Below are 20,303 nucleotides of genomic sequence, written 5' to 3'. Positions count from 1 at the left end.
TCCTCCCCTGGACTACAGTGCGCATGGGCATCCTCTCCATCCTCATATTTTTTCCCGCCATTGGGTTCAGATGTATATTTGTTAACTCAAAGTTCGGAATCGATAAACTTTATATTTGGCCAAAAGGCCTTTAGTTATCGTCTGTATTGTCTTGCGATCGGTGCCCAGTACTTGTTCCAGCTCTATCCTCGGGCCGGACGTCAAGAGCCGCGTGGCTTTTCAGCACTTAAGGCCCGGTCGACGCCAGAGGCCTCATCGACGATCCATTATGGAACGGAGCCCGTTCAAGAGATGTCCCGTTTGCAACTCCAAGTATCCTCACATCGATGTCCACCCGGTGTGCAACAAGTGCCTGTCTCCGGATCACGATGAAGCCAGCTGTATGGATTGTTCTCGGTTTCGCTCCAAGAAGACGATTCGCCTTAGACGCGCAGCGCGAAAGGAGGCCCAGCAGACGGCACCTGACCCGGTGAACATATTCGATGCCGTGGAAGATGAGGGAGTCTAGCAGGAAGTTCAAGAGAACCTGTCTGATCCTACATCGGAGATAGATTCCAGTTACGACGCAGATGTAGAAATGGTCGATAATGAAGACGTCGTCGAAGAGGTAGGAGACGACGATGAGGCCTTTGGGGCCGTGGAAGATAGCTCGAGCGAGGAGCTAGGCCCAACCGTTGGTACGGGGGCCGCAACCCAAACACTTGATAAGGCTCAGGTCGAGGGATCGCCACGCAGCCTTACCCGAGATCAAACGCTTAGTTCTACAGCCTCGCCTCAAGGTCCGGCTACGGACATTATAAACGAGCCATCGGTTGACTGATCGAAACCGAAAGCATCAGTGTCTACAAAACCGAAAGCACCGGAAGCAAAATCAAAACCGAAAGTATGTATTACTTTTGTCGGCTCGAAGACTTCTGAACCATCAGCACCGACGAAACAGAGTTATCGACCCGGGGAGGTCGCTAAAGAGTGAGCCGAGGGCCGGGGCACCAAAGAAAATGGTCAAGGACGTTGACCCGAAGAAGTCTGCGCCGAAGGCAGTAGACACGAACAAGGGACTCTAAACTCAAAATGTTATAGATCCTAAACGTTGACTCTAGTAAAGACCTTGAGTCCACAACTACCAATGGCTCTAAAGACCCCGTCAAGTCAACACAGCCACCCGCCTCCTTTTCGAAGCAAGTGTCGGACGTGCTGCAACGCATTAAAGAGAAGGCTGTTGCTGTCGGACCGAAGGCCACTCCACCCCCGAAGCCGGCCAGTAAACCTTCGAAGTCGTTGGCACAGATTCAGCTCACACTGCTGCCGAAAGTGGTACTTAATGCGTTCACACCTAAGACTGGCGTCGAAGCAGCAAAGAAGGTGTCCACGGGGCCGAAGCCTACAACTACGGAAGGGGCCACTAAGCATCGACAACCTCCGCACGAAGATCAGTCGAGGCACTTCATCGACGCTGAGACGGGTAGACTTTCCATTTTCAAGCGAAAGATCGCCCCAGAACAACCTATGGAGTCATATAAAATTCCTTTGAAGAAAAAGAGGGATTCAGCTACGTCACCTTCTTTTTGAACATATACAACCACATGGACAAGACACTGCTCCTATTTCACCCACATACTCAGATGTGGATGTAGGGGATGGGGACAATGAGGATTACAGTTATCCTGTGGACACTGATCCAGAAGATCACACTGAACCCTGGACAGACTGTCGACCCAGGGGATCCACAAGCTGCCCCAGACAGTCATTTCTATGCTATTAAAACATCACCTACAGAAGACACGGCTCCGTTTAATGCACTTATTGAGAGGGCAGCAAAAAATCATGATGTCCAACTCCATACTGACCCTATTGAAGAGGACATTTTGTTTGACACCTTCTCAACCTCAGAGAGAACTGTCAAGACTCTACCCATGCTAAAAGGTGTCCTGAAACATGCTGGAGACATCTTTAAGGAGACCACAAGGGCAAGGGTAATAAACCCCAGAATTGAGAAGCAATACAAACCAGCACCTGTGGACCCTACATACATCAAGGGACAGTTGCCGTTGGACTCTTTAGTTTCCAATGCCCGTAAAAGGGCGAACTCGCAAACAACGGGTGATGCTCCTCCCCCTTACAAAGAATCTAAAGTGCTAGAAGCATCAGGGAAAAGGGTGGCAGCTCAAGCGGCCAATATCTGGCGAATCTCTAACACACAGGCACTCTTAGCCAGATATGACAGGGCTCATTATGATACACTTGAGACCCTGTTACAATTGCCAGATGAGTATAAGGAGGCATCAGAGATGCTAATACAAGAAGGGAAGCTTATATCAAACTCATCTAAGTGTGCGCTGGACGCCGCAGACACTGCAGCCAGGGCAATTAATACAAGTGTGATGTTACGACGACATGCCTGGCTAAGAATCTCCGGCTTCAAGCCCGAGATACAAACCACCATACTCAATCAGCCGGTTAACCCTGATCACTTATTTAGCCCAGAGGTGGACACCACCTTAGAAAAAATTAAGAAGGACACAGACTGCAAAGTCTATGGGGGCTCTACAGTCGCAGCAGTTCAGGGGTGGTTCTTTTCGTCGCTCCAACACTAGAGGAGCTTCCAGAGGCCAGCTATCCCAGCAGACACAATACAGTAAAGGAGGCACGCAGACCACCTACAACAAGCACAATAGGGGTGGCTATCGTGGAAACGGCACCAAGGGCAGAGGTCGTGGAAACCGCTCCCGATTCTCCGCCACTAACAAACAGTGACGTCTTGTCAGTACCCCCCGACCATGCCACACCGGTCGGGGGGGGACTACAACAGTTCCTGCTGGTCTGGAAATCCATCACCACAGACAGGTGCGTGAGGCAACTTATCCAGTACGGTTATTGTCTGGAATTAACATCCACTCCACCCAACATACCCTCAAGACACCGTCCTATGTCCACAGAGCATTTACAATTATTGCAGTAGGAGGTAGTCAGCATGCTGCAAAAAGGAGCTATAGAGCTCGTGCCTGTAGAACAAAAGGTTACAGGGGTGTACTCGCTGTACTGCTTGATCCCAAAAAAGGACGGGTCCCTCAGACCCATACTGGATCTCAGGCCCCTAAACCAGTACATTCTATCAGAACACATTTACACGCTCACATTACAGCAGGTTCTACCGTTACTCAGTCAGGGAGATTTCCTCGCAACACTGGATCTAAAAGATGCATATTTCCATATACCGCTACACCCGTCACACAGAAAATATCTCAGATTTACCATTCAGGATCAGCATTATCAGTTCAAGGTCCTCCCTTTTGGAGTGACAACGGCACCCAGGGTGTTTACCAAGTGCCTGGCGACGGTGGCTGCACTACTACAGAGACAGAACATTCATGTCTACCCTTATCTGGAAAACTGGCTTATCCAGTCTGCCCTGCAATGTGCCGCCCACATGTCCCACACCATTCACCTTCTTCACGATCTGGGGTTTTCACTGAATTATCCAAAGTCCCACCTTCAGCCTGCCCACGTACGGCAGTACCTGGGCGCGACAATAGACACTCTGGCAGCCAAAGCACAGCCAAATTCAGGGAGGATCACAGCATGTAATTGCTGATACGGAAATTCAAACCACAACACTCGCTTCCAGCACGAGTGTTCATACAGTTGATCGGCATGATGGCCTCCTGCATCTTCATAGTCCCGCTCACGGACAATTGAAAGACCTAGTGTTGGTGACCGGTCGCGCGTACAACTCTCTGCATTGGTGGAATTCACAAAACCTTTGCAGGGGCCGACCGTTCCAGGAGCCTGTGCCACAGTTTATACTGACGGACGCATCTCTCCTTGGATGGGGAGCTCATGTACTCCACTACACAGTGCAGGGACTATGGACAGCACAGCAGAAGAGGATGCACATCAACCTTCTGGAACTGATGGCTATCTTCATGACAATGAAAGCATTCAAAGTACATTTGTGCAACAAGGTTGTGTTGATCCGGACGGACATGACGGCCATGTTCTACATACAGAAGCAGGGAGGTAAACACTCACCACAGTTGTCTCATCTGGCTCAGAGGATGTGGGCCATTCAGAGAAACATCTTCCTCATGGCAGAACACCTCCCAGGCAAGGACAATCAGATGGCGGACCTGCTCAGCAGGCACAGCCACCAGATGCACGAGTGGGAGATACATCCATCAGTACTCCGCCCGTACTTCCAGCAGTGGGGTCATCCACAGATAGACCTATTCGCCACGAAGGAAAACACAAAATGCCAAAGCTTTGCTGCCAGGTTCCCACACCCACAGTCGCAGGGAAATGCGATCTGGATGAACTGGTCAGGCATATTTGGGTACGCTTTTCCCCCAGCACCACTAATACCGCTGGTGGCACGCAAGCTGAGCAACACTCGATGACTCTCATCCTGGTTGCTCCGACGTCGGCACGCCAACCATGGTACACCACGTTTCTAGAACTCTCCGTGGTACCGCATCAAAGGCTGCACCTCACGCCCAGGCTTTTGACGCAGAGCCATGGAGCCATTTAGCATCCAGATCCGCAACAGCTCAACCTGGCGATCTGGCTCTTGAGGTCTTAGAATTTGGCTACCTCAACCTTCCTCCTGACTGTATGGATATCATAAGGGAGGCAAGAAAGCCCACCACTAGAGTATGTTACGCGGCAAAATGGAAGCGGTTTGTCATCTATTGTGCGAACAACATTAATCCGCTAGATGCATCTACTCAAAACCTCATCTGTTATCTGTTACACCTATACAAATGCAATCTGGCCTATGCTTCCATTCGTATACATTTGTCCGCGATAGCAACTTATCTCCAAAACAGGCAGCATCTCTCACTTTTCAGAGTGCCTGCCATCAAGGCTTTTCTGGAGGGACTCAAACGAGTTATTCCTCCCCGACACCCACCAGCGTCTGTATGGAACCTGAATGTGGTCCTCACCAGACTGATGGGTCCACCCTTTGATCCTCTACACTCATGCGAGATACAATTCTTGATGTGAAAAGTGGCTTTCCTAATAGCAATCACATCACATCGCTACGACGAGTTAGTGAACTTCAGGCACGAACTATCCAGGAGCAATTCATACAGATTCACTCCAACAGGGTGGTACTACGCACTAACCCTAAGTTTCTGCCTAAAGTGGTTTCGCAGTTCCATATGAATCAAACTATAGAACTGCCAGTGTTCTTCCAAAATCCTGAGTCAGTGGCAGAGAGAATGCTCCACACACTAGACGTCAAAAGAGCTCTAATGTACTACATAGATAGGACAAAAGATTTTAGGAAAACGAAACAAGTGTTTGTTGCCTTTTCGGCACAACACAAAGGCAATCCCATTTCAAAAGCCGGTATAGCTAGGTGGATCGTTAAGTGCATACAGATTTGCTATCAAAAGGCTAAGCGCGCGTTAACGGTTCCCCCAAGAGCCCACTCCACACGAAAGTTGAGCATCTGTTCTTGGCATGTAGGGCTGCTGACATTCATATCACCCGCCCCCCTCCCTGGCGCCTGTAGCGGCTGCAGCACTAAGACTTACTCTTAGCATGGTCATCACTTACTGTATTACACTCCATCTCTGCCACAATGGCGAAAAACAATCTGAGGATGGAGAGGATGCCCATGCGCACTGCAGTCCAGGGGAGGAGCCACCTATTTCGTGATACTTCGAAGACTCTTCCAGGACAACAATGTGCAATCATCCGGACCCAACACTAGGCGACTATCTATGCACAGATATGAATGTCAGCAGCCCTACATGCCAAGAACAGATGCACACTGGTAAGTAGCATATTCGTTAGGGTTTCAGAGGGCATCTCTAAGATGCCCTCTGGTGTATTTTACATTAAATCCCACACTGGCATCAGTGCGGGTTCAATGTGCTGATAAGTTTGATACCAAACTTGTCAGTCTTCAGTGTAGCCATTATGGTGCTGTGGAGTTCATAATGCCAACCTCACAGCACCATATACTCTTAATGGCATCACTGCACTTACAGTGCCCAGGAATGGCCTTGGGTACTGTAGGGGCAGAGGGCTCATGCACCTGTGCCCACACCTCTGGCATAGGGCACCCAGCTAGAGGGGTGACTCAAGTATGCCAGCACAGTGGGTTCTGTGGGCATGGCACACAGGGATGTGTGCCAGGTCTACTCTGGTTTTAGTTCTGTACTCAGGCACTCGGCCTGCAAAGGCAGTGGGTGCCAGGGTACAGGGCCCCTGAGGGTGGCACAATAAGTGCCTCAGCCCTCAGGGGTCTTTGGTCACCATGCCCTGGGTACCAACTACTAGGGGCTGACAGGTGGCCATAGATGCCAATTGGGTTTTGTTTCAGTACAGTTTTAGGGAAGGAACACAGGCTCTGGTTGGCAGGAGCCCAGGGCACACTCGGTCAAAGCACATCAGCAATTTAGAAAAAAGTGGGGGCATACCAAGGCAAGAAAAATGGCACTTTCTCACACCTGCAAAACGATAACCCTATTTCGCCATAGGATTGCATTAACTGTTTTCCTCTGAAAAACCTCAAAGTATGGAGGAACCTAAGGAACTGCTTTACTTAACTTTTAACTAGGAAATGTCCCAGTGTCAAACCTAGGCATATCACTCTGAGGAAGAAAAGTAAACTGAAAAGTAATTAAAAAAGTAATCCTTTATTACCTGCAAAGTAACTGAAAGGTAATCTCAACAGATTCTAAATAATTGAACTATCTGTATACAAAACAAGTACAAACAATTGTTTTTGTGAAGGATTTCACCTACCTGTACCAGGGCTAGCTTAGTTCTAGAAATAAAATACAACTCCGTAATATATTTATACAAACAAATTGGTCAAAGTACAATCTTAAGTGTGTGAAATCATTTCTTGCCGGAGTAAAATAAATGCTTAGCACTACCCTCTAACGCCTTACTGCTCGCCCCCACACTACCACAAAAAGGTAAGTACGGTATTCTCTACTTTTACCTCTGCCTACCTTTGGGTATCCACCGGCCTCTGTGCACACTATACCTTACTTTGGTATAGTAAATACTAAGCCAGCTTCCTACATTTGATGTACATTAATGTTAGGTGAGTTGTGAAGTTTCTGGCTCTAAAAATGGGTTGCAATTCTAAAATTTGGGAGGCACTGACTTGAGGGAGTAGCGTGAGACCGGAGTTCATTGCTAGATATCATTTGGCTATCTCCCAGTGCTTAATTTGAGCAGGTGCTTTCAGGTGCTCAGCACTGGTACTTCTTTCACAGGGCCAGGGCTACGATTTCTGGTCCTGCAGGTGGTGGTCTCAATAATATAAATTGCCCAACTTAAAATAAAAAGAACCCCATACCTTGCATGGTGACTGGATGATATGTTTTCATAGGCAGGCATACATCTGTTCAGGCAGGCATAATTGTGTATCATCACTTTAGTGATGATGTTGTCACACCTGTCATGAATCCAAGAAGTCATTAACGAATGCCCCCGAGTCTGCTGCACCCTGCCACTGCAGAGCCTAAGCCTCCCATTGGATAATTGTAGTGGGGGCCTGCATTGCTACTATCCTCAACGTGCTTGATGTGGCTGTGGCCCACCGCAACTTTTGTGTGCTATGGAGTCACCTGCAGTTTCAGTGCGCTGCCTCCAAGCATGCTAATTGCGGAGTGTGCTTGAGCCCAGTAGGTGCAACAGCCATACTCGCAGGCATTGCAGCATTGTGGCTGGAGTCAGTGGATGCTGATGCCGTCGTCATAACGGGACCAAACTAATTACAGGCAGCACTAGCCATGACATGACATGCTCAAGCAACCTCCTGACCTGCAACAAACCTAGTCAGACCGCACTGATTAATATGTTCAAAAAAAGCATTTTCATTTGGTGTACATTTTGTTTTCGCACTAATCTATTGGTGTAGGTAAAACGCATGTCTTGGGGGACAGTCAGCAGAGCATGGTTCCAGGATAAAGACTGAGGCAGTGCAGGTGTTTAAAGTTGGGCACAGCAGAGGTAGAAGTGGGCTGTAGCCTCCTTGGCAGCATTTTCAGCCCCGGCACTTCATTTTTTACAAATTAATCACTATCACCAATGCCAGTTCTATACATTTTGTGCAAACTTTACTTGCCTTGGACCTGGGATATATTCCCAGTATACAACGGTCTTATTCATTTTGCATTGGTGTGGCTAGTAACCTCTTCCAGAGCTCACGTTGGTTGTCCGTATCTTTCAAGTACATCACATTCCCATACTATGTGTGAATCCCATCTTGTCAGCCCTAAATCTTTCTCCTTAGGGGTATATTTTAACTATTCTTATGAGGGTCAAATCAGTCCTATGAAGAAAGTTAAACTGCCCAAAACTGAAGCTTGCAATTTTTTTGACAGTTCGCTTGGATATGCCAGTGCTTTGCTCTATTCAGAATTCAACACCTCCTTATTTCAGCTATCCTCTTGTTTCTGAGGTTGGTGCTGTTGCTGCTTGTAAGGCCCCTGTAACATCAAGTTCCCACTCCTAGTGCCCTTCCTCCTAGTGTACAATAAATGCACAACTTTGAGCATCTAAGTGTCTCCTCGATCTCCCATAGTGTCCTCCTGGTAGTCCTATAGGTCAACATTTGTCACGTCGGACGTCCAAATTCTTAATCTAGTTTTCCAGACAAACATGCACTCAGTCCTTCAATAAGGGCTTAATGGTAAACATAATTATAGTGATATGAGTTAGGTTTCAATGTCTCCTAAATTAAGGTTGGCTATGTCCTCCCAAACCTTTCTCTGTAGGACAGAATGCCATAGGTTGGTTTCAATATTGCTGTTGCAGTGTTTACTATATTAGCAGTTGTATGATAGTACCTGCTATTTTAGGATGGTGTAACATACATGGTTTTTCTTTAACTTGTTAAATAATTTTTTTCTGTTTGCTATATCTGCAAGAAACGGGTTAGTATTAGATTCCTTACCTTAGAATATCCCCAGGCGTCAGACTGGATCGGAAACTTTTGCGTAGCAGTACACTTGCGCGTCGGTAGGTGTCGTCTGCGGCTCTGCGTTCGGCTTCGTTGGTGCCGGGATGACGTCGCCGGAGTACCAGCGGCCCTGACTGGGAGCCCAAGCGGGCTGGGGGCTTCAGTGCCGTCGGGGGCTTCGTAAGCGGCTTTGGCCCCAGCGCCATCGGCTAATTCGGTCCCGCCGCCGCAAGGTTCCCCTGGATCCGGTTCCGGGTTGCTGCTAGTCGACCTTACAACCCTGCCGGTGTCTGCCCCTAGGGGTGTCATCACCGGCGTCGTCTCCGCACGAGGCCGTCCCTGGTCTACCCCTCGGTCCGGATCCGGCGTCGGAGCGGCGCCGCTACATTCAGTGCCAGCCGAAGCAGAGTACTTCGAGGATCTGGGTCCATCCTTTAAACCTGAATGTCAGGACATGGACATGCCAGTCATTTCAGGACTGGACACAGGAGCTAGGGGATGCCAGTGGCCTGGATACCTCCCCAGACACTGGTTCTGTCTCCCCTCCTACCGTGGCTACGGAGGAGGGGGCTGCTTATAGTATGGTGCTGATGAGGGCAGCCAAGGCCTTGGCTCTTGAGCTCCCCGTCGCAACAGTGAGGTCTAACATCCTCACAGAGGTCCTTAAACTGCAGGCAAGCTCCCCAGAGCCTCTACTGCCGTTTAATGAGGCTCTCACGGACGTCCTGTTGGGCACTTGGTCCAGGCCCACTACTGGTCCCCCTGTAGATAGGAACATCGCTAGGAACCACCGCCCAGCCCCTGGCCCCCCTAGTTTTGTCCACCCCAGAGAGCCTGGTTATCTAGGCCTCTACTTCCCAATCCGCATTCCCGACGTCACCACCAGATTGGGAATCCAAGAGGTATGAACAGTTCGGAAAGATGTTCTCCTCCCTTAGTATGGGGTTGCGGAAGGTTAACACTGCATGCCTCTTGGGCCGTTACACCCACTCTTTGTGTGATACGGTTGTGGCCGTGCTGCATGAGTGCCCGGAGGGAGCCCAGGCAAAACTCGCTCAAATCCTGGCGGAGGGAAGAGACGCAGCGCAGTACTCTATTCGATGTGGACTGGATACCACGGACTCGCTAGGAAGAGCGATTTCCACGTCTGTGGCGGTTCACCGCCACGCCTGGCTGAGGTCTGCCAACTTTTCGGCCGATGTCCAAAACACCTTTATGGACATGCAGTTTGATGGCAGCCACCTCTTTGGTGGCAAGGCAGATCATGCGCTGGAACGCTTCAAGGACTCCATGGATACGGCCAAGTCCTTGGGCCTGTCGGCCCCGCGTCCGCAATCTTTGCCCAGCGCTCCTTTCGTGGCCACGGAAGGGGTGCTCCCACACGTCCTGCCAGCCACAGGCCGCAGACTAACATTCAGCGCGGTGGCGCAAGTGGTTTCCGTCGCGGCGGTAACCGGGCACAACGGCGCGGCCAGTCCACATCCACCCCTGTAGCATCCGCCTCAGTCTTCCTAGTCTGAGCTTTCAGGCCCATTTAACGCCAGTTGGGGGCAGGGTTCCCCATCACCTCCTCCACTGGTGCACCATCACATCGGACAGGTGAGTGCTGCAAATTGTCCGAAGGGGCTACTACCTCCCCTTCGAGGCGACCCCTCCAGCCATGCCACCGCATGTCGGGGGATCACTTGCAACTTATGCAAGAGGAAGTTTCTTGCCTCTTGGCCAAGGGGGGCCATCGAGCGCGTTCCTGGGCCAGAAGTAGGACATGGTTGTTACTCCCACTACTTTCTGGTTCCCAAGAAGGGCAAAGGGGGGCCTACGCCCTATCTTGGACCTGCAGAACGTCAACAGTTTCCTCCGGAAGGAGAAGTTCAAGATGCTGACTTTGGTTCAGGTCTTAGCTGCCCTGGACCTGGGAGACAGGATGGCAGCTTTGGACTTGCGGGACTCATATTTTCACATCCCCGCCCTGCCGGCCCACCGGCGCTACCTGCAGTTCACGGTAGGTCACAAGCACTTTCAGTTTACCGTGCTCCCCTTTGGCCTTACAGCGCCCCACAGGTGTTCACGAAAGTGAAGGCGGTGGTCGCAGATTATCTGCGCAGGTTAGGGGTTTCAGTCTTCCCCCCTACCTCGACGACTGGTTGTTGAGGGCGGGTTCGCCCCAGACTGTAGACGGCCACCTCCAGATTACGGCCGACCTCCTGCACCTGCTGGGGTTCTCCATCAATGTGCCGAAGTCACACCTGTGTCCCTCTCAGAAGCTCCTCTTCATCGGAGCAGTTCTAGACTGCGCAGTTTCGGGTTTATCCTCCTGAACAGCGGGTTCGGGATGTTCAGGCTCTGATTCCGATCTTTCAGACGTTATCCCGAGTCTCGGTCAGGTTGATGCTGCGGCTTCTGGGGCTGATGGCCTCCTGCATCCTTCTTGTGCATCACGCCAGGTGGCGGATGCGGGCTCTGCAGTGGGACCTGAAGTTAGTCGGCCCAGCATCAGGGCAACTTGTCCGACCATGTCTTGATCTCAGAGGGCACTGCAAGACAGTTGCAGTGGTGGCTCACGGACCGCGATTGGGTCTGCGACAGATCCCTCTCCCTACCCCAACCGGAACATGCAGTTGACGGACTCGTCCCTCCAGGGCTGGGGGGGGCCACATAGGAGAGTTGGAGATCAGAGGCCTCTGGTCTCCGGCGGAGTCCCGACTCCACATCAACCTTCTGGCGCTGCGGGCGATCCGGCCTGCACTGAAGGCATTCCTCCCCTCTGTCCGAGGGAGTGTAGTGCAGGTGTTTACGGACCACACCACCGCCATGTGGTACTGCAACAAACAGGGCGCGGTGGGGTCGTGGACCCTATGCCAGGAGGCTCTGCGCCTCTGGCAGTGGCTGGAATATCACGGCGTGACCCTGGTGGTTCAACACCTGGCAGGTTCCCTGAACGCCAGGGCGGACAAACTCAGCAGTCGGTGCATGATGGATCACAAATGGTGTCAACTCTGACGTGGCGCAAGGTCTGTCAGCAGTGGGGAGAGCCTTGGGTAGATCTATTCGCCACACAAGAGAACGTGCAATGTTATCAATTCTGCGCGTTAGAATTTCCAACTCTGCACTCGCTTGTAGACGCTTATCGACAAGAGTGGAGTTGCAGTCTGTACGCCTTTCCGCCTCAACCACTTCTGCACAGAGTGCTGAAGATCAGACTCGACCGGGCCCAAGTCGTCCTTGTGGCTCCAGACTGGGCACGATGATACTAGTATCCCGAACTACTCGGCATGTCTGTCGATCCCCCGATTCGTCTGCCTCTTTAGGAGTACCTTCTGTCGCAGCAGCAGGGGACTGTCCTCCACCCGAACCTGTTGAGTCTCCACTTACATGCGTGGAGATTGAGCGGCTGCAGTTGAGGCCATTTGACTTGCCTCCTGAAGTCTAATGTGATTCTGGCAGCCAGGCATCCCTCCACAAAATCGGTATACGCCTGCAGGTGGAACAAATTTGTGGCATGGTGCACAGCAAAGGGTGTGGATCCCCTTTCTGGCCCTCTTTCAGAGGTTCTCCTCTTTCTTCTTTCTCTTGCCCAGCAGGGCTCTGCTCTGGGCACTCTAAAGGGCTACCTCTCTTGCCATTTCTGCCTTCTTAAGGCTCCCTGATCAACCCTCTTTGTTCAAGTCCCCAGTTGTAAATAGGTTTTTGAAGGGCATCACTCATATGCTTCCGCCTGTTCCTTTTGTGATGCCTCAGTGGGACTTGAACCTTGTTCTAACTTATTAGATGTGCGCTCCCTTTGAGCCACTTCATAATTGTCCTCTTCGCCTCCTTACACTTAAGACTGCTTTCCTGGTTGCTATCACCTCTGCCAGGAGAGTGAGTGAGCTCCAGGCCCTTTCTTCTAAACCTTCTTTCTTTTCTGTCCATCTGGACAAAGTTGTGTTGCGGACGCGGCCCTCTTTCCTGCCCAAGGTAGTCGCAGCCTTCCACATCGGGCAGTCCATCACCTTGCCCACCTTCTTTCTGCCTCCGCATCACTCGAAAGAGGAAGAGAGGCTCCACCGTCTGGACCCAAAACGTGCACTCTTTATTCTATCTGGATCGCACACGCCAGTTCCGGGTGGATGACCAACTCTTTGTTGGTTACGTGGGCGCTAAGAAGGCGGTGCACAAACGGACCATTTCTCGATGGGTGGTCTTGTGCATCAAGGCTTGTTACTCTCTGGCTAGAAAGGAGCCTTCTGTGGGGCTACATGCCCATTCCACTCAGGCCACGGCGGCTACTACTGCCCTGAGTCGGGGAGTCCCATTGCAGGATATCGGTCAGGCAGCTAGAGGGGCCTCTCTGCACACGTTCGCAAGACACTACTGCCTGGACAGCCAAGTCCGGAGAGATGGCTATTTTGGCCGTTTCGTTCTCCAGGACTTTCTGGTGTGATCATTGGTTCGCAGACCCACCTCCGGGGTTGATATTGCTGGGGTATCTATTCTAAGGGAAGGAATCTAATACTAACCTGTTTCTTTCAGATGCACAAGTTACTTACCTTTGGTAACGATATATCTGTAAGAAACAATAGTTAGTATTAGATTCCTTACCGCCCCACCCATCCTCCCCGTTCTGCGAACCGATGTCTAGGGTTAAGGTCATCCCCTTACTGGGCCCTAGTTTCATGGCATCTTTATCATGGCTCTGCGTTTCTGGCGCAGAAAAGCCGTGTATAAGAACTGATGTCAGCGCCCGAGGGCGGCATCTAAGTACTCCGGTGACGTCATCCCGGCGCCGACGACTGACGTGGAGCCGCAGACGACGCCTACCGGCGTGCAATGGTACTGTTACACAAAAGTTTCCGGATCCAGTCTGACGCCTGGGGATATTCTAAGGTAAGGAATCTAATACTAACTACTGTGTCTTACAGATATATTGTTACCAAAGGAAAGTAACTTTTGCGTTTGTGCCCTCTTCGTTGCATCAGAAGTATACTGTAGTAGTTCTTGTTTCAGAGGGGATGTTCACCCCCTCAAAATAAGTTGCGCGAGTGAAGTTGCCCTGATGCCATGTATTTCTCCTTACAGTTTATGCAGGATGCCTCTGACGTAATGCAATTGCTACTCAAGACTCAAACTGACTTTAGTGACCTGGAAGATGACGATCCTCAAGTGAGTCCTAGGCATTATGTTTTTATAATTTCCTGATATATTCCTTCCTACTCTTATTCATTGTTGAAATAACCCAATTTAATACATTGTAGTGAAAAAGCTAACTAAACTATGTTTTCGAGTTACAAATGCACAGTTCAAGAAATTAAGCTAAAAGTGAACAATCAATTAAGCATTTAAACTAAATGTGTGCCGAAAGTGTCCAATTGGCTCCGCCTTACTTGCTGTACTTTTAGGTCTTGCCTCCCACACAGTGCAAGGTCTACCAGAAAGCACAAGCTGTCTGGTTGAAAAGACCTATTGTGGGCTTAGCAAGAACTACAGAGTGCTTTAGGATGCCCATTGTTTACCATTGGTTGGCTTTGTTTCTCATTTCTTGCTTCTTATTGGATGACTTTACTTGTTCACCTTGTTTGTCCCTCCCCTCTAGCATAGCCTAATTACCACCTTATTGGTTTTGCTGCTTTTAGGTAACTACTTTTTGGTTTAGTACTCCATGAGTGCATGTTTACAACTCTCATGTGCTTTTCTGCAAATGACCACAACTTTGCTCTGCAATGTGTCTCGTGTACTTTTACACCCATCCTGCTATGCTACCTCTTCTCTCCCTCTTGTGCTTCTTTCTCCTTTCCCTGTGTTGCCTCCCACCACTCCCTTGTTGATCTCTTCATGACTTGCCTTTCTTCTCACACCTCACCAGATACTCCACTCTGTTGTATGTCGTTTTAGATTCCGAATGGATTTTCCCGATTCATGCCCTTATATAGGTACAATTTGCGTTGCCCTCATACAGGCATCGAAATCAAGCCCTTATTTAGGCATAGTCCATGCTACCCAAATACAGGCATGGCTACTTCCATTCGTTCACCAAACGTCAACGATTTCTTGGAAAACCAGCTTAAGCCGTTAGGGACTTCCCCTTGCTTGAATATTGATTTCTCCAAGAACTTCGTTTTACAATGAACTATTCCCCAGGGGTTCATTCATGACCATCAAATTCCCGACTTTACGTCAAACTTGGCATTCCTAAACACCTATAAGGTAAACTATACCTTCACTTGCAATGACAAAGCACGGTGGTTCGGAGCAGTTCGACCACCTACTTGCCAGACGCAGCTCGCTACATCAAGTGCCGAAGGAAGCAGACTCTCCAGCTGATGCAATGATCAGGAAGCTGCCCTCCTCTGCTGAGAAATCTAGCTCTAGTGTTTCTGACTCCCCTTGCAGGGTGTTGGGAAATAGTCCTGAGGCAGAGATACCAGACCTCCTTCATTATAAGGTATGGAGCTGATTAGAACCTAGAGAAACCTTTGGTAGATTATTGGCAAAACTAAACCCATGCAAAATACCATACTTGCTTCCTACCTCGTACTAGACTTGGGTTAGGTACATTGGGGTAGGTGTATTTTAGAAGCACCAGTTGAGTATTTTAGCCTGTGCATTTATGTATGCATTTTTATATGGCTTAGAAACCATGCAATGCTCTTACAGTATTATTTTATAATACTATTCTCGCTGTACACATTATACTTTGCATTCTGTCTAATGATTGTAGCAGTTCACCTCTCTTGCATGAGTAAGAAGACTGTTCAATAAACCTTTTATTGAAAACGCCTGTCTTACTATTTCTCTGCAACTCTGTAGAAACGAAGCATACACGATTGACTGAGTGAAATACTTATCTATTGTTTCCACAACTCTAAAGATGGTCATTCCAGTCCTAGGGAAACTAAGTTGTCATGTTTATGCGGTTGTCAGAAACTAATACCTTTTTGTGAACTCAACGTTTCTAGTGACCTCTGAGCTAGGTGGCACTCACTATTAAGTTTAGTATATTTGAAAGAGACCTACTGACCTAAGTCCTACGTCCTATCTATAGGATATACTATTCCAATGCACAGAGCCTATTGGGAATATAGGAACTACACTACAACTTGTTCCTCCCCACCTCTGCTCTCCTATTTTTAGAACTACAAATTCATTTTGTAACATTGATCCTACCATACACTGCATCGTGAAAGACCCATTGTAGGCTTGCTAGAAACATACAGGGGCCTGCCCATTGTTTACCTTTAGTAGGCTTTGATGTCACTCATATGTGCTGCTTGCTTTCTATTGGATGGCTTTCTTTCAGTCTTTCTTCTGGTTTGTTCCTCCTATAGACCATACCTGCTTTGGTTTTCTGGATTGTATGCTTCCTCTGCTCACTTCCAGGGAGCTATTTCTTAATAAACACCATGCGAGTGCTCCAGTTTCTCAGCGTTCGTGTCCCCCTACCTTTTACTCCCATGTGCTTTATTTTTTTTCTCCCCACCTGCATTTGTGTTGCTCTTGCCTGTGTGCTTCTGCATGCCCTCCGGCTCCACATTGCTTTTTCTCCTGTGTTCCCTCCCTCTTGTTGCTTTTCTTTTATTAAAGATACATCTCTGAACAGAGAATAAAATAAATGTCTTTTTGAAGAAAAAAAATGTTTAGGCATGCGCGTTCATAACGCATGAACGGCCCTCCAAAACCATGCTGCAGTGTTGCGTCTTTGAGTTTTGATTTATTTTTTTTGCGCAGCAGGTGCGATTCCGCACAGCTTGGAACATTAGCAGTGCACAAGGATTACAATTTCTGCACTACATTGATCAGGTTTTGTTATCTTGCACACAAGTCAAGCCTAATGACCGCCTAGCACCTTCTAATATGCTTTCACACTGTGGCTCACACCATAGTAACCAGTCAGGAGCTTAGTATATGCAGTCTATATGACAGGCTCAACGTTAAAGCAGTGAGATTTCTCCTGTGCTGTTTTGCGATCAGGCATTACTGATGATCCAGTGCCTGCCAGTGTTCAGTGATTTGGGTAGTCTGAAAACAATACTTGAAACTTACTATGAGCCCGCCTCCTGGACACATGAAGATTTCTACTCCTGTTGCCCTTTTGTGAAACAAAGAGGGACTTGGTGTTGAATATAAGTTCCTAGAGCACTGAAAGCAGAGGAGTTGAAACTAGGTAAGTCAAGTGCCCCCGTCGGTTCACTTTGTAGCTCCTGCTACAGATAATTTTTGCTACCTCCAAACCATTGAAGGGATGACTGGTATGTGCACTATATATTAATAGATGTGCTGCACTGGCAGTCTACATTTAATTTGAAACAGACCTAGCAAATGTTGAATCCGGAGGAGTATGATATCTTCCCCGCCTAAAACTAGAGCAGAACATGAGCAACATAATTCTTAGCTCTGCGCAGTACAGTGGAACAGGGAACTTAAAAATTAAGCGATAACAAACCGTCTGGTTGAATGGTACCAAAGTGATCCTTTTTTTTTTCTAAAGCCTTTTGTTATCCAAGCATTTGTTGGACGTTTGTCTAGTGGACTTTAAACAGCACATTGATGGTCACATCGCTGATTCCAAGCGACTGGCTGTAGCTTTGGATAATTGTTGCTACAAATTGGATGGAACAGGACGGACATTGGGCTATGCTATGTGGGGGATACAATCTAAACAACAACCATAAAAAAATTAATGAATTGCAGTTCTGAGGGCTGTTGATTGTTACAGAAACCCAGGAAAAAATTGTCATTTCATCTGACCCTCAAGTGAAATTGGAAGCAAGGTAACCTATTATCTCAGCATTGTGATGGCTTCAAATCTTGCATGTTGAGCCACATTGCAGGGCTTAAGACACTACCTATTCTTAAATCCTCCTGTTAGCTTTAATTGTCCACTGAGTAGCACCTTAATGTTTTAGTTGCTCTTGTTTTTATGGATATGTGGTTCGCAGGTCTGGAAAGTCTCTCGAACACTCCTTAACACAAACCAGCATCTCTACGTTGACTTTGTAGAAGGCCTGAGGATAATACAAGGATGGCCATTAATTAAGTGTGCCAACCATTTGGCAGAGATGGCAGATGTGTTTAGAATGCCAAATAGAGATTGATAGTTGTGTGTATGTGTGAGGAATAACTTGGTCAGGAATCCTCTTTTGGAGGAAAACCTTAAGGTTTGGTTGGTGGCAGTGCTGACTCACTCTGCCTTTATGACCTCGAGATACACCCACTATTGTTGTGTAGTTCCTAATAGGATCTGCACGTTCCGACAACAAACTAAGGGGTTGGTGTCCAGACTGATTCCAGACACCCGCTAAGGATATGTCTGCCTTTAGACCAGCTTGCCCCCTAACTTTACCAAGGAGCAAATAGATTCTGGCAAATATTGAACATGACCACTCTTGATCCTTCAGGGATCTTGGAAATAGTACAGTACTTTTCACGCAGTCACTCAGGCTCACTTGGTTTCGGAGAGATACACAGAATAAATGATGGAGACGTTTTCAATGTACATTTATTGAACCATGTACTGCGACCACCATTAAAAACAGATGTGTAAGATTGGAAGCACCAACAGAGTACGTAATTGGACCTAGCACGTGTATGTCGGTATAAAGCCAAGAATCCCATAGGGACTAGCCAACCCCATTACCTGATGGGAGAGTACAAAGGACCCCGTCTTGACCTCGAGTTGGACACCCCGCAGGGGATGTCTGACCACTACATGCTGGAGCTTCTGAAGGCCAGTACCTCAGTGTCTAGTGTCAGCGTGAAGGTTCTCCTCTAACTAGTGTTGATATGTGTCTCTATACCATAAAGATAGCCTCTGGGTTCCTTACATAATCCGTGAGTTGTAGGTATGATTATGAAAATTAACCTAGAACAAGAACTAAGACTATGCAAAGTAGTTCTTTCGCCCTAGGAGGAAGATAACCATGACTTTGTACATAGAATATGTTCATGCTGTTAATAAGCTGCGTGCATGGACTTTTCTAAGAATCCTCATGCATAATTAATAAGGCTGGTTTCCAAAAAAAATCTACATTTATTCAGCACATAACTAGGTAAAAGGTCAGTGCTAGAACCTTTATGCATAGCAAGGTAGTATACATGTAGGTAAAAGGTTGTGTAGCTACTAGGCCTAGATTGGGGTACATTGGAAATCGTCACCTACAGATTGAGAATTTACTACTCTAGTAGATTGGAGTTTGGTCACTTTGTGGTTGATAGAAGCTTATGTCTGGGAGTCATGCAGAGCTGTAGGATTGCCTGGAGGTGCACACTAACAATGACACAGGATATTTTATGGTGTCCATGGCAGATTTGATCTTTACGGGTACCAGCTAATGCTTTGTCTTCGAGGTATCCTCTGCAAAAATCATCTTATTGGCAAGAAGAAAACACCTCAGTGATTGTATTTATATAGTGTGTGGACATTGGTTTTGCCTGGACTGCTTGATATGGCCAGTAGGTAGACAGGGTAGAGTGAAGTTACAGCCAGCCTTTGTGCCACCGCTAGTGGCTGGAGACCCTTTGGGAAGGTTGAAACTTGACATTGGATTTCTTTCTTCCTTGGTAAAACACCATGTGTTCGAGGCATGTGGGCTGCTGAATTCATATCTGTGCATAGTTCGCCGCCTAATGTTGGGTCCGGATGATTGCACATTGTTGTCCTGGAAGAGTCTTAGAAGTATCACGAGATAGGTGGCTCCTCCGGACTACAGTGCGCATGGGCATCCCCTCCATCCTCAGATTGTTTTTTCCGCCATTGGGTTCGGATGTTACTAGCTTAGCTCAAGTTAGGAAAACTTTCTACAAAGCCAAAAGGCTTTCGACAGCGTCAGTATAGTTTCGTTTGGTAACGATAACTTTGCTTCGGAAGGACATCGAGGAATCTGCAGGTTTTCTTTCCATACTCGAACCGATCTTCGACCTACGATGGAAAGAAGCCCATTCAAACGGTGTCCACTTTGCAATGCAAAATACCTGCACATCGATGTCCACCCGGTGTGCAACAAGTGCCTGTCCCCGGATCACAACGAGGCCAACTGTATGGCCTGTGCCCGGTTCAGGTCGAAGAAAACTCTTCGGATTCGTCACGCGGCTCGTTTGGAGTTGCAGAAATCAGCACCTAAGCCAGTGAACACTCGGATCCTGTTTCGAGCCATGACTCAGAGTATGACGCCGAAGATGAGGAAATATTAGAAGAGGAAGAAAGCGTCATTGATGAGGTAGGAGACTACTCGGAGGCCCTTGGAGCCGTAGAAGATAGCTCAGGCGAGGAGCTAGGCCTCACCGTCGATACGGGAGTCCAAGATAAAGCACTCCTTAAGGCTCAGGCCGAGGGATCGCCACAAGACCTTACCCGAGATCTACAGACTCGTTCTATAGCCCCTCATAAAGGCCTGGCTAC

At 48.3% G+C, this 20,303-nt stretch overlaps 1 protein-coding gene across 1 annotated transcript in view; it reads left to right on the top strand.

Annotated features, from left to right (window-relative positions):
• Window positions 1-20,303, top strand: part of IPO5 (importin 5) — a 397,964-nt gene that overhangs the window by 175,198 nt on the left and 202,463 nt on the right. Inside the window, exon 15 of the mRNA XM_086947880.1 lies at window positions 13,988-14,071. Coding sequence (XP_086804006.1) covers window positions 13,988-14,071 — 84 coding nt within the window. The remainder of the gene's footprint in view (window positions 1-13,987; window positions 14,072-20,303) is intronic.

The sequence above is a fragment of the Lissotriton vulgaris genome, assembly GCF_964263255.1.
Source record: "Lissotriton vulgaris chromosome 8 unlocalized genomic scaffold, aLisVul1.2 SUPER_8_unloc_1, whole genome shotgun sequence".
NCBI classification, from domain to species: Eukaryota; Metazoa; Chordata; class Amphibia; order Caudata; family Salamandridae; genus Lissotriton; species Lissotriton vulgaris.
Note: the sequence above shows the minus strand (reverse complement) of the source record. Positions and strands in the feature narration are given on the sequence as shown.